The 12,024-nt window shown below is 28.8% G+C and overlaps 1 protein-coding gene across 1 annotated transcript; it reads left to right on the forward strand.

Moving 5' to 3' along the window:
- Positions 1-992: 992 nt before the first annotated feature.
- LOC106689994 (trypsin-1) lies at positions 993-9,322 on the forward strand (the record flags this gene model as incomplete). The annotated part of the gene is given in 4 exon segments (XM_067053068.1): positions 993-1,204; positions 3,731-3,939; positions 5,932-5,995; positions 8,266-9,322. Coding segments are annotated over 4 exon segments (619 nt in total), but the record flags the coding sequence as incomplete, so codon positions are not given.
- Positions 9,323-12,024: the final 2,702 nt, after the last annotated feature.

Here is a 12,024-nt window from a genome sequence, read left to right on the forward strand (position 1 = left end):
TATGCCAGTCTTACCAGTAGCTTTGGGTGTCCAACAAGTGTTCCGTGAGCATTTTCCTTATTGCTTCTTAATTATGTCAGTCATGGTACGTTTAAGTTCTCGCGGAATTCCTTGTTATATAGTAAGATGGTGATGTAAAAGTGACAGGGAGTGATGTAATTAAGGAATTTTAACTCAAATATTTTAACGATCCGCGTTCTTACGAGTCTAAAGAACATGTTGTATATAATAGTTTTGTAACTAAGTGAGTAATCTTTTTTATGATGTAGCAGTCATCATAGAAATGAAAGTCGACAATTTAAATTTTTTTTCAAAAGTTGTCAGTCACATGTGTAATTTCCAGGTCAGTCATTTGTCTATTATGACTCTCAAATAACTTTTTTTGTGTTGGAATGCTGAAAAGTGTTAGACGAGGACAATATAAACTTGTAAATATAACGTTCATTTTTGCATGTTATTTATCAGGCCTGTTTCATCAGGTTCAGAACCCACAGGATTGACTCACGGCTACAGTAACAGAATTAATAATTATCTTTCACAGCCGGATTCGAACCCGGGTCCTTGGAGTTAGTAGCACAGCGCCTTGCCCTGTTCCACCCTGACCACATACCGTATATTAATAAAAATACATAATTAACTATTTCAAAATATTTTTATCATGAATCCAATGTGAGAGGAGGGTGTCAGATCTATACGACGAATGCCTCATATCGTACGATACAATGCCGAAATGGTGTTTCTGAAAGAAAATTTCTGAGACCATTTTGTTCGTATAATGATAGCTAGTATTTTCTAATTTTAATTACTGACGTGAGTTATATTTTTTGGGGGCATTGCAAAGAGATTAGAAATCCACATTAAAATAAAACCTACGATAAAAAAAATTATCAGTGGATTTGAACTGACGATGTACACTCTACAGCTTATTTGAACAGTAGAATATATTTTTTTAATATGATTTTATGGGGAGAATAACATAAATTATGTTTTAGGAAATCCGCTAAACATATCCAAGTAGGCTTGGGAGACCATAACAGGAACCAGGATGAGAAAGGAGAGCTGAAGAAGTTGAGAGTGAGTCGAGCAGCAATGCACCCTGAGTTCAGCATCTCCAAGATCAGGAACGACATAGGAATCGTTGAACTGGAGGCTCCGGTTGGAGTACAAGGGCCTACCATCAGGACTGTGTGTCTTCCTACTAACCGTAAGTTACCACAGGAAGTAGGGAGTATGGGATATACTATTTTCAAAAGGTTTTACATGGCGTGAGTGAAGAAATCTAAATTTAAGAAATGTTAGAAGATAGTTTATGTAACTAAATTTATTTGCTATTTGAGTTCTTTTTGACCGCTCCCAGACAATCTGCTTAAATATAAATTAAAGAAGAATTAAAATTATAATTTCGGAAATATGGACGGTTATTCCTTTACAATAAAAAAAAATTATAAAGTAATATAAAGCATTACTTACTCATTACTCATTTTTATTTATAACTCAGTTGATAATTATATAATCACTTGTTGACCCGGTAATGCTTCATTATAGCTATACTTGATGAATATAGATTTAATGATCACAATTTTTTTTTTTTAGTTTTATAATACTTTTTATTTATTGATAGCTATTACAATCTGCCACGCAGTTGTGGGCAACAGGTAATAGTGATGAATGATCACATTCAAACTAAAATAAAATAAGAATAAAAAAAAACAAATAAAAGAAAAAAAACTCTCTTAATATAAATATATACAAACTGAAGGATTAACAAAATGAACGTAATCAAACTATGTGTATGAAAAAATAAGTTAATAAAATAATACAATCTCTAGTCACATTTACACTCTTATATAAAATACTTACACAATGGACCTTAAGATCCCTGAGCCCACTCTATCCGCCACGTGTGAGGGGTAGATCAGAGCCCAAAAGGCTTTATCACAATTGATAGTTTGTTATTGTCTTTAGCTAAAATTAAACATTTACGTATACTTTATCACTATGATTTAGTAACATAAATTGAACCAATATATGCGATGACATTCCGCTTTTAGCACCTCAAGAAACCCTAAGAATCAAGAATCATTAATAATTTTTTTTTTTATTCTTCGAAAATAGATGAACCTACTCACTTCTTTAGTACTATAGTGAAATAATTGAGAACGACTGACATATAAAAGTTTTGTAAAAGATTTTTTAGAAGAGAAAATTAGATCTTTAAAAATTTCCATGGCGACAGGGAACATGTCGGAAAAAAAACACGTAATCTGTCCAGTAGTTCAAAAGTTTATTATGGAGAAAGAATCGACCATTTTATTACCTATCATATTCTCATAATTATACTACATGAAATATGAATAGTTTTTGAATAATAACTATCTCTGTGCTTCAAAATTAGTACTATATTGAAACAACTCGGAACTGACCTATGAAGGCATGGTAAAAAAATTTCTAGGAGAAAAAAAGTTTATACTCGTTTTTAGCACCTCAAAAAACACTTAAATACGAATTTTCAAAAAAATTGTCCAAAATTTTCGCCCTACAAAAAAAAAGAAATAACTTACGACTCGACCAATCTACAGAAAACCTGGCAGTGATTTAGGGCACTATAGGGCACAAATCGTATATAATTAAACGGATTAGAACTGGAGATATAAAATAGAACGTTTCAATCTACGTAGGAATTGGATAAAATGCAGAGGGGTTATAAAAGATTATGTGAACAAAAGTTACCAGAAGAAAAAAAAATCCTCCAAATAAATCGAGGAAAAAAATTTCTAATTTTTAATTTCTTTAAAAAATGGTATTTCGTACTTTGAGACGATACTAAAAACGGATATGAAATGCTCTCCTCTAAAAAAAAAATTATTAAACTACTTTATCCCGAGCCACATTATGTTTTTATAATTGTTCGTAAATATACTCGTAATATAGCTGAATATAGATTAATAGAATTAGTAATGTTTTTTTCTTATTCCTCGGAAACAGACGAATCGATTGGTGTACAACATTAAAAAAAAAATTCATACTTTCTGAGTTTCAAAGAAAAAACGCTCAAATTTATTCATAACTTTTTTTCTACTCGAGAATCCGGGGATTTCATTATCTCTGAACCTTTCCATGGTGAAAGGGGATATTTAAAAAAAAATATGCACGTGTATCGGTTCAGTAATTCAAAAGTTTATTGTGAACAAAGATCCGACCATTCTCTATTATATATAGATTTAAATTTATAAGTAATGGTTCGTTAGGATAATATGTAGACTTAATTGTTTTTGAACCTGCTTATATCGATGGGACATCCATTCTTAGAGAGCGCATGAATCTTAGAACGACTGGTCCTTCTATAGTTATCAGAGGATGAGTTATTCTTTATTTCACAGTAAGCGTTTTTTAAAGAGGAAAAATGTTTAGTAGAAGTTTTTGAACTTCATTTTTACGCAATATTTTTTCAAGACTGATCTTTTAACATTCTTTCTATCTAATGGCTCATAGTAAAAAAATCTTGTACTCGTTGGAATGTGCACCGAGGGCATACCACTGAAGTTAATTATTACTAGGAAACGATGGTTGGGGGTGCGGTCAGAATGAAACACAAATAAGTTGGTGTAGCTTATTTTATTTCCACTTCCAAATAAACTACACCAACTTATTTGTGTTTCATTTTGACCGCATGGTCAACTATCTCTCATAATTACGAAGGTAATTGTTGCATTGTTAATCTGTTGTGCAGATGGCATGGAGTACAGCGGCCTGGACGGCGTGGTGGCTGGCTGGGGGCGCGACAAGGAACAGGGGGCCGTGGCCACGATCCTGAGGAAGGTCACCCTGCCCCTCATTAGCAGGGAGGACTGCGCCAACAAGTTCGGCTACTGCAGCAACAAGATCCTCGACACCAACTTCTGCGCCGGCCTCCCCAAGGGGGCCAAAGACGCCTGCCAGGTACCTTATAATATAACTATAATATATCACTTGAATAGAGAAACATCTCACAAAAAAAGTATTAATATTATTCGGAATTGGACGTGTTCCAAATATAGTACCTATCGCTGATCTAAAGCGAGTTGCTACAAATTAACTCCAGCCTACGCTACTATCTTTGCAATTCCTGTAAGACAAAATAAATTTTTTTTAAGATTTACTAGTATGCTAGTGGTAGCCGTTCACAGTTCTTAAGAACAGTGAAAATATAATACGACGTAAGACCACGTCTGATGAAACAGAGAACACCATTAGATTTCGTTCCCGTGATTATTTAATAAATTGTAAAAATAACCGATACGACAACTAAACATTTTATGCATCCAATCTGAAATTCTTCGATTTTGAGATGTATTATTTTTCAATTTATTTATATAATTGGTTATTAATTAACTTAATATAACTTAATTAAATAACTGCCTATGTTGAAATTTTTATTTTTTAAATTTATTTTTTTTTTTTTTATAATTTTTAATTTTTTTTAATGGTACCCGATGAAAGAGAGAAATTTTACTTACAAGAAAAATATGTAAATATATGAAAAAACTGTCACAAATTTAAATATAAATAAATTAAAATGAGAAATATGACCTTATTGAGTATTTATTACAATATTATACTATAAATGCAAAAATGGTGAAATAATGGGAGAAAAAAAAAGAAAGGGAAATATGGACTGAAATACGTTCTCAAGAGAAAAATATGTAAAAAAAAACTGGTGAAATATATAAATTTGATATATAATGTTTTTAAAATTGCTAAAATAAACCACTGAACATTTCATGAATCCAATCTGAAATTCTTCGATTTTGAGATGTATTATTTTTCAATTTATTTATATAATTGGTTACTTAAAAAATCATTATGCTATTCTCAGAAACATTGTCATTTCCTAACATTATTTTAAATGCACTATTGTTTTCCACCATTTATTAGGAACAAATAATCAAAATGATTTCTGCAGTTTCGATTATTTTAAATAGTTACCTAATGAGTTTATTTATATATTACGTAGTAAATGGAAAGTTCATACATACTTATTTTATTAATGATTTAAAAAATAGCATCACCAGATTGTAACTCATAAGTCTTCAAATAGTGAGGCATTTCATGTATTGGTATAAATTAACAAAATCCATTCGTTAATGAGCCCTACAACTTTACACGCTCATCTTATACGCCGCAATGCTTTAACCTGAAATATTTTTATTGGTTGCTGTTTCCTCATTAATTCATCCTGTTTCAGTTCGAATATTTTACGTAATACTTTATTTTCAAAAACCCTGAAATTATAACAGTTTTGTAAATTCTAACTTTGAAGCTTTTTTAAAGAAGGCGCGAGCTAAGCAATTTCGAAATTGAAAAAACAAAAAACTAATAAGTATTTCCCGCCTTAAACCTCCCTTTTATTTCTTCATCAATTTAATTTTTTTCTAGTTTTTATAGAACCTAAATACTTAGACCTATTTACTTGTTCAAACGTATTTCCTTCTATGTCTATATCATCGACATAGACTGCTCCCATTTCTACTGCAAACCACATATTTATTTTATTTTTATTTTAAAAATCTGTTCTCTTATATTACCTTTTATAGAAAAATAAAAAATGTCTCTAAATATTTTTTATTTGGCTCGACCAAGCTATATTGATTTTAAAAAAAAATCTCTTTTTTCATATAAATTTTAGTGCTCCTGCATTTCCTCGTTGCGTGAAGTGATAATGCAGAATTGCATTTTCTCCTCCTAGGAATTCGTTTAATGTGGCTATGAAAATAGTGATCAGAGATGGGAGGCTGAGATGTTAATATCTGTATAAGTTAAATAAACAGGAAATTAAGTTGCATTGATATTCTCCGTTAAAGGATTCTTGATAAAGTTGCCAGATCCCATATCTCTACTCATTTTGATTTATGTTTTATTAACGCTAGAAAATATTTATGTATATTTTTTTAGGGCGACAGCGGCGGACCACTCCACCTTAATGCCAGCGGTGCAGGAAGTCACATGGAGTTAATAGGTAATATTAGCAATTTTATTATATCATTTTTAACTAGTATTTTTGTATTATTATATTCGTATAATACATATGTACATTTAACAGAGAAATGATATATGTATACCAGTGAAATATTTCCTTGGATTGCCTTATGACATTATTAGGTTAGTTGCAGGGTCCAATTTAACTACTATTTTTTTTCTTTTCCTACCCTTCCTACAACAAAATAACGTATATACATAAATAAAATATGAAAGGAATATGGTCCGGGTCCGGTCAAAAAAACTCAAATAGTAGAATTATACTATTTTATTGAGCCAACGTTTCGCCCCACGTTGCAGGGCTTTTTGTTTTTGACTGCCGTCAAAACAGCCCTTACGAAACCCTGCAACGTGGGGTGAAACGTTGGCTCAATAAAATAGTATAATTATCTACTATTTGAGTTTTTTTGACCGCACCCGGACCATATTCCTTTCATCTTTACAACGGTCAATCGATAATCTTCCAATAAATAAAATATATACATATTTCATTTCCATGCATTATGTTTTAATGTAATTAATTTTATTTTGTTTAAGCAAGGGTACGAAAAAAAAAGTATTTTCGTACACTTCATAAAATAACAATAACATGATTAATACATACATAATCCAAGAAATGGAATATGTACACTTTAGTACGTCTTCGCCCTTGAAGGGGGTAGTTCAGTAAATAGCAACCAAACCATTTTCATGAAATATTTAAAAAATTTAATTTTAATTTAAAATATTAATTTAATGATGTCTACTATTTAAGAAGTATAAATGGTAAGATAATCGCTTAAACCGAATTTTTTCCTTCTCGTGTTTAATGTAATTGATTTTAAAAATCTATTTATCTATTTCCATTAACCTTTTTTTAAAAAAATATCTCCACCATAACGTTCCATTAATTCCATAGCAAACCTTAGGCTATAGCTAGACTATACCACCTTAGTTGGACTAATATCAGTACCTTATAATGCCAAAAGGCAATCAAAGAGGAAGACTCATCAGTAAAAGCATATATGCATTTCAAGTGTTATATACTAATTTATTTTAATAAAGGGTACAAAAAACACATTTTTTATGTTTAACATATTTTTGTATTTATTCAATTATCTGATTTTCAAAACTTTCAGTGATGTGGGTGTATATAACTCATAGAGCCTAGAAGCAGGACAATCAAATTATACTGCAAAAAATGTTCTGTAATATTATTCAGATTTAGAAATTTTTACTAAAAACCATGGAATTACACTGTTGCAAAGTTTTATCGAAAAATATTAGGAATCTTTTAAAACTTAAGTCATTTGTTTTGAATGGAAAGTTTATTATTAAAATGTGAATGTTAGCTGCAGTTGAAATTGACGTGTTGATAATTGGCACATTTTTTTCTTTCTATGAGTAAATATATGTTAATAACAAAATATTTTAATTCTTGATATCCGTCTGATTTTTTTTTTTTTTTAATATTTGAAGAAGAATTTTTTTTTTTTATGAATAAGGTTCCAATGTATTGATGTATGGCTCATCAAAAATTGATAACTATTGTGTAAAGAATTCCTTCTTATATTCATATAAATGTATTATGTATTATTAATTAAATTTTGTAATACTTCTTTTCGTTTCAACTGATTAACAATAAGACCCTTTATCCAAAAGTAATTAGCTAAATTAAATTCCACCAGAGCGACATAGAAAGTAACTCTAGACTCTTCCTTATTAATAGAAAGGCATCACCTTTTTTTTCTTTAGATCCATGGAGCTTTTTCAAATTGGTTCATTCATCAAAAGCTTTCTATATAAGATTGAAAATCCGAAATGTCCCTATAAAGACTTTTAAATATTTTCTAGTACATTAGCGTTATGGTAGATTCACTTTGATTATATAAGTTTTATAGTAATTCAGAACTAGTAGTTTCCATACCAAATATCAAAAATGTATACAAAAAAAAAACATAATGAGTAACTTGATTTTCAGAAGATTATCGAATTATTTAATGCTTACAGAACTTAATTTTCAGTCAGTACAATTATTTACTTTAATAATTCTATGTATTATTTTATTCATTGTTTGTTATCTTATTCTTTGTTCTTAGCCCTGGGGAAGGCTAGAGATTTTGAGTGCCAATCAAATAAGTTTTTTCAACTTATTTGTGTTATTGTCCAACCGTACCCCTAACCATCTTTTATTTTATTTTAAGATTTGATTTCATTAATTATTAAAATTATAAGATTTATATGTATAACAATATAATTAAACTTTTGCAGGAATTGTGTCGTGGGGAAGAGGTTGCGCCCGCCCTAATTACCCCGGCGTGTACACTAGAGTCGACAAGTACACATCCTGGATCAACCAGCAGATCGGCTCCGAGTGCCTCTGCAGACCTCCAATGAAGAACTAAGTCCATCCTCCCCTACTTATAGAATCTAGTCTATTCTCAATTGAATTTATTATTTATTTTAGATCTAATTATCATAATGTTTATAAAATATTTTTTATTCTGCAGTATTACACTACTTATATAATAAGGATAATTTAAGTTCTGAATGTCGTACAAGGACCTTAACATCGTACAAAACCAATTCTCATTCAATATTAATTTATACGTGTTGAATTTTAAACGTAAAATGGAATTAAACATTTAAATTTATAATAATAACGACTAATTCGCCTTTTTTACTGTATAACTAGTTTCCACAGTGTCACCAACCATTGTATTAGTTGAACAGGTAGAGAAATATTAATTTATATTTTAAGATTAAAATAAATATTTCACTTGATATTCGGTGGGATAAGCTTTTTTTGATTCAGTAGAATAAAGTTTTTAGGTTCCTATAAACAGTTGTTGCCCTTTCAGGTACAGATCGAAAAAAAAAATTAGAACATTTTTTTTCCAGGTTTTATATTTCGAGCATATTTATTATTTTTTTCAACTGTATTCAATGCCTCAGATATATTTTTTTTATTTTCTGATTACTTTTTTTTATTTTTTTATTGTAATTTTTATTATAATGTCTGAATTTCCCTTGGCTGAAATAATGGGATTAGATCTGAATATGGCTTAACTTACCACTAGTTAATCAGTAATGACTGCATGTGAATAAAAAAAGGCAATTCAATATTTGTTGGTACCACAGTGCAATTTAAGATAATTATTTTAAAAGAAGATTTAAACAGAAAAAAAAATTGAAATTTTTATCTAGTATAGTAAAGAACTTGTATTATTAGAAATTGTCGTATAAAAGACAAAATAAATTTGGGTATATGAAAAGATTACAATAGAAAAATACAGTGCCTTTAAAAAAGGCAACATTCTTTTAAAAATATTACATTGATTTTTCTAATAATGTATTGTTAATAATTTTTTTTTGCACACGTAACATATAAAAACGATGATAGAAAAATATTTTAGAAACATTTTACATTCATATTTTTTTTTTTTTTACTATTACTGTCACTAACGAATTTTTATATCGGTAAAAAACGTTGAGTTTTGCATTTTTGTCTCTAATTTCAACCTTTTTTGTTTTACTTCGTTTTATACTAAGTGGTTTTTTATCTGATTTCTAAAAAGAACGAATTAACAATAACTAGATCATAGATAGCATGCTTTAATAGTACCTCAACTTTTTTTTTACTTATAATAAAATCTTAAATTATCTGTCAGTTAGTGAATTTGGATTTATAAAAATAGCATACCTGGGAATGCTCGCTTTTGCAACATTTGAGAATGCATATATACTGAAGACATTTTAAAGTTTGGAATCAATGTTGTATTTATTTAAAATTAAACATTTAAATGTAAAAAAAAAATCCCCAAATGAAATCAAGTTACCAAATTTTCAATTTCATAAAAAACTGGTATTTAAGAGTTCCAGACGAAGTTAAAAAAGAATATGATTTGCTTTTTTCTAAAAAAAAAAATTATTGATCTACTTTACCCCAAGCCTCATTATGTTTTTGTATATATTTTTTTAAATATAATTTAATTAAATGAAATTATTAGTATTCTTTTCTTACTCATCATAAAAAGACTAACTAACTATTCTTTTACACACACATATATATAATTTTTTTTTTTGTGGGTCTTAGGATGAGTCAATAATACAACTTTATTTAGGCAATGTTTCGCAAATTAATTGTTAGCATACTCATGCCATACAATAAGAGAAAACAGTTTTTTTCCAAAAAATATTTTTTTCAACTAATTACTATTAAAATACAAGTACAAAGTGTAGTCAATGATTAATAATATATCGTAGTAAAAACGTTACTTACTATTGTCTATTACAGTGTGTTCTACATTGTGATCCAATAACTCCAGGTTTGTGCCAGAACTGAATAGATTTTGAAATGGAGGTAGGTTTGCTTTGGTTTTTCCAACACGTAACCGTTTGTTTCTAGGTATTCCTATAAATTATTCTTATAAGTTTTTTTTTTACCGTTATTTTGTCAAAATTACGTTATTGAAAGGTATTTTAATAGTATTGAACTATTCATCACTATATACTATGAGGTTAAACTAAATAGGAATTTATCAGAAAAGCTAATGGCCTGTGCAAACATCAGTTTTAATGAATTTCCAACCGGATGGCCTGTGTCTGAAACAATCGCGGTCCCATTCCGTCCATTGGTGCCTGAATTAAATGAAGTTGCAATAATGTCCTGTCAGTAGCCTACCTGCCTCACCTCGTTCTGTATTGAGGCCTATAGCATCATAGCCCTCAATACCCAATAACTATATTATATCTATACTGTAATATATGTATTATTTATATAATAAAATTTATGCTATGGGTCCATTAGTCTAATGGGATTCATAATAAATTTCAAATATTATAGTAGTAGCTTTTCGAATACGATATGAACATATTTGACATGTACTTTATCTTATGCATTTTTTTTTTCAATTCTATTATAAGGAGTCCAATTTGATCTAATTTAATTTCCTTAATACAATATATCCAGGAATTATTGTTGCAAGTCAATTAAGCACTTTATTTAGTTTTTTATGTAAAAAAAAAATATCTTCTATAATAATATTTATTATTTTGTCTGGCATTTTTGACAAATACGTAGAAATATGGTCCATATAAAATCAACATAAATTATTTAAAATCAAATATTTTTCAGTGAGGTTTTAGAAAATGATATAAAACAAATTTTTCTTTATATATAAATTTTTAATTTTTTTTTTTTTTTACTTTCTGAAATTAGTAAAATATTAGACCCACAAATTATTTGAAATGAATTATAGAAAAAACAGAGTTATCATTCTCTTTCTTATTAGATGAAATAAATTATTTTCGAATAATTAATATTTCTTTTAGCGAATATTAGTGTTCGAAACATAGAGGAGAATGTTGAAAAAGCCTAAGTTATCACAAAACTCACAATTAGATAATTTTTTTTTTATTGTGTAATTTTACATTCTGTCTTATTTTTATAAGGATCATGGAGCTCATTCCCGCCTTATTTACAAATATTTAAATTAAATGCTAACAAAATGAAAAATACAAATTAAACTTAAAATAAAATAACCTCTTAAACACAATCATACATATCTACCATAAGATAAATTGTATGCGCATCTTTCTTTTTTTTAATTCTTTTCCGACACACTTTAAAGGACACGCAGGAAATTTAAAAAAATAAATAATAAATAACTTATATTAACTTCGAATAAAATTATTTTTGAAAATCTTTTTGTTCACGTTTGCAGCGTCATGCGACGTGATTGAAGCTTAAATCGGGTCTTTATTGAAATTATTTCTCTTTGGTAAAAATTATAATTTAATTTATATAAAATTAAAGAACAAGAATCGATTATTTTCTGTAATGTGTAAAAGACGATTTTGTGTTAAATTAGATAATAAATAACAAAAAACATGTATATCTATCCATAACATGTATGTAACATGAAACATGTATTTGTATAGATGTTAACCTGTAATAGAGTTCTATAAAATTTATTTTCTAGAGAAGTGTGAGGGCAGCTTTGACAAAAAAGGGTCCTACAGTCTCTC

This window comes from Halyomorpha halys, unplaced genomic scaffold (assembly GCF_000696795.3).
Source record: "Halyomorpha halys isolate HHAL.00 unplaced genomic scaffold, Hhal_1.1 Scaffold1541.1, whole genome shotgun sequence".
Classification (NCBI taxonomy): Eukaryota; Metazoa; Arthropoda; class Insecta; order Hemiptera; family Pentatomidae; genus Halyomorpha; species Halyomorpha halys.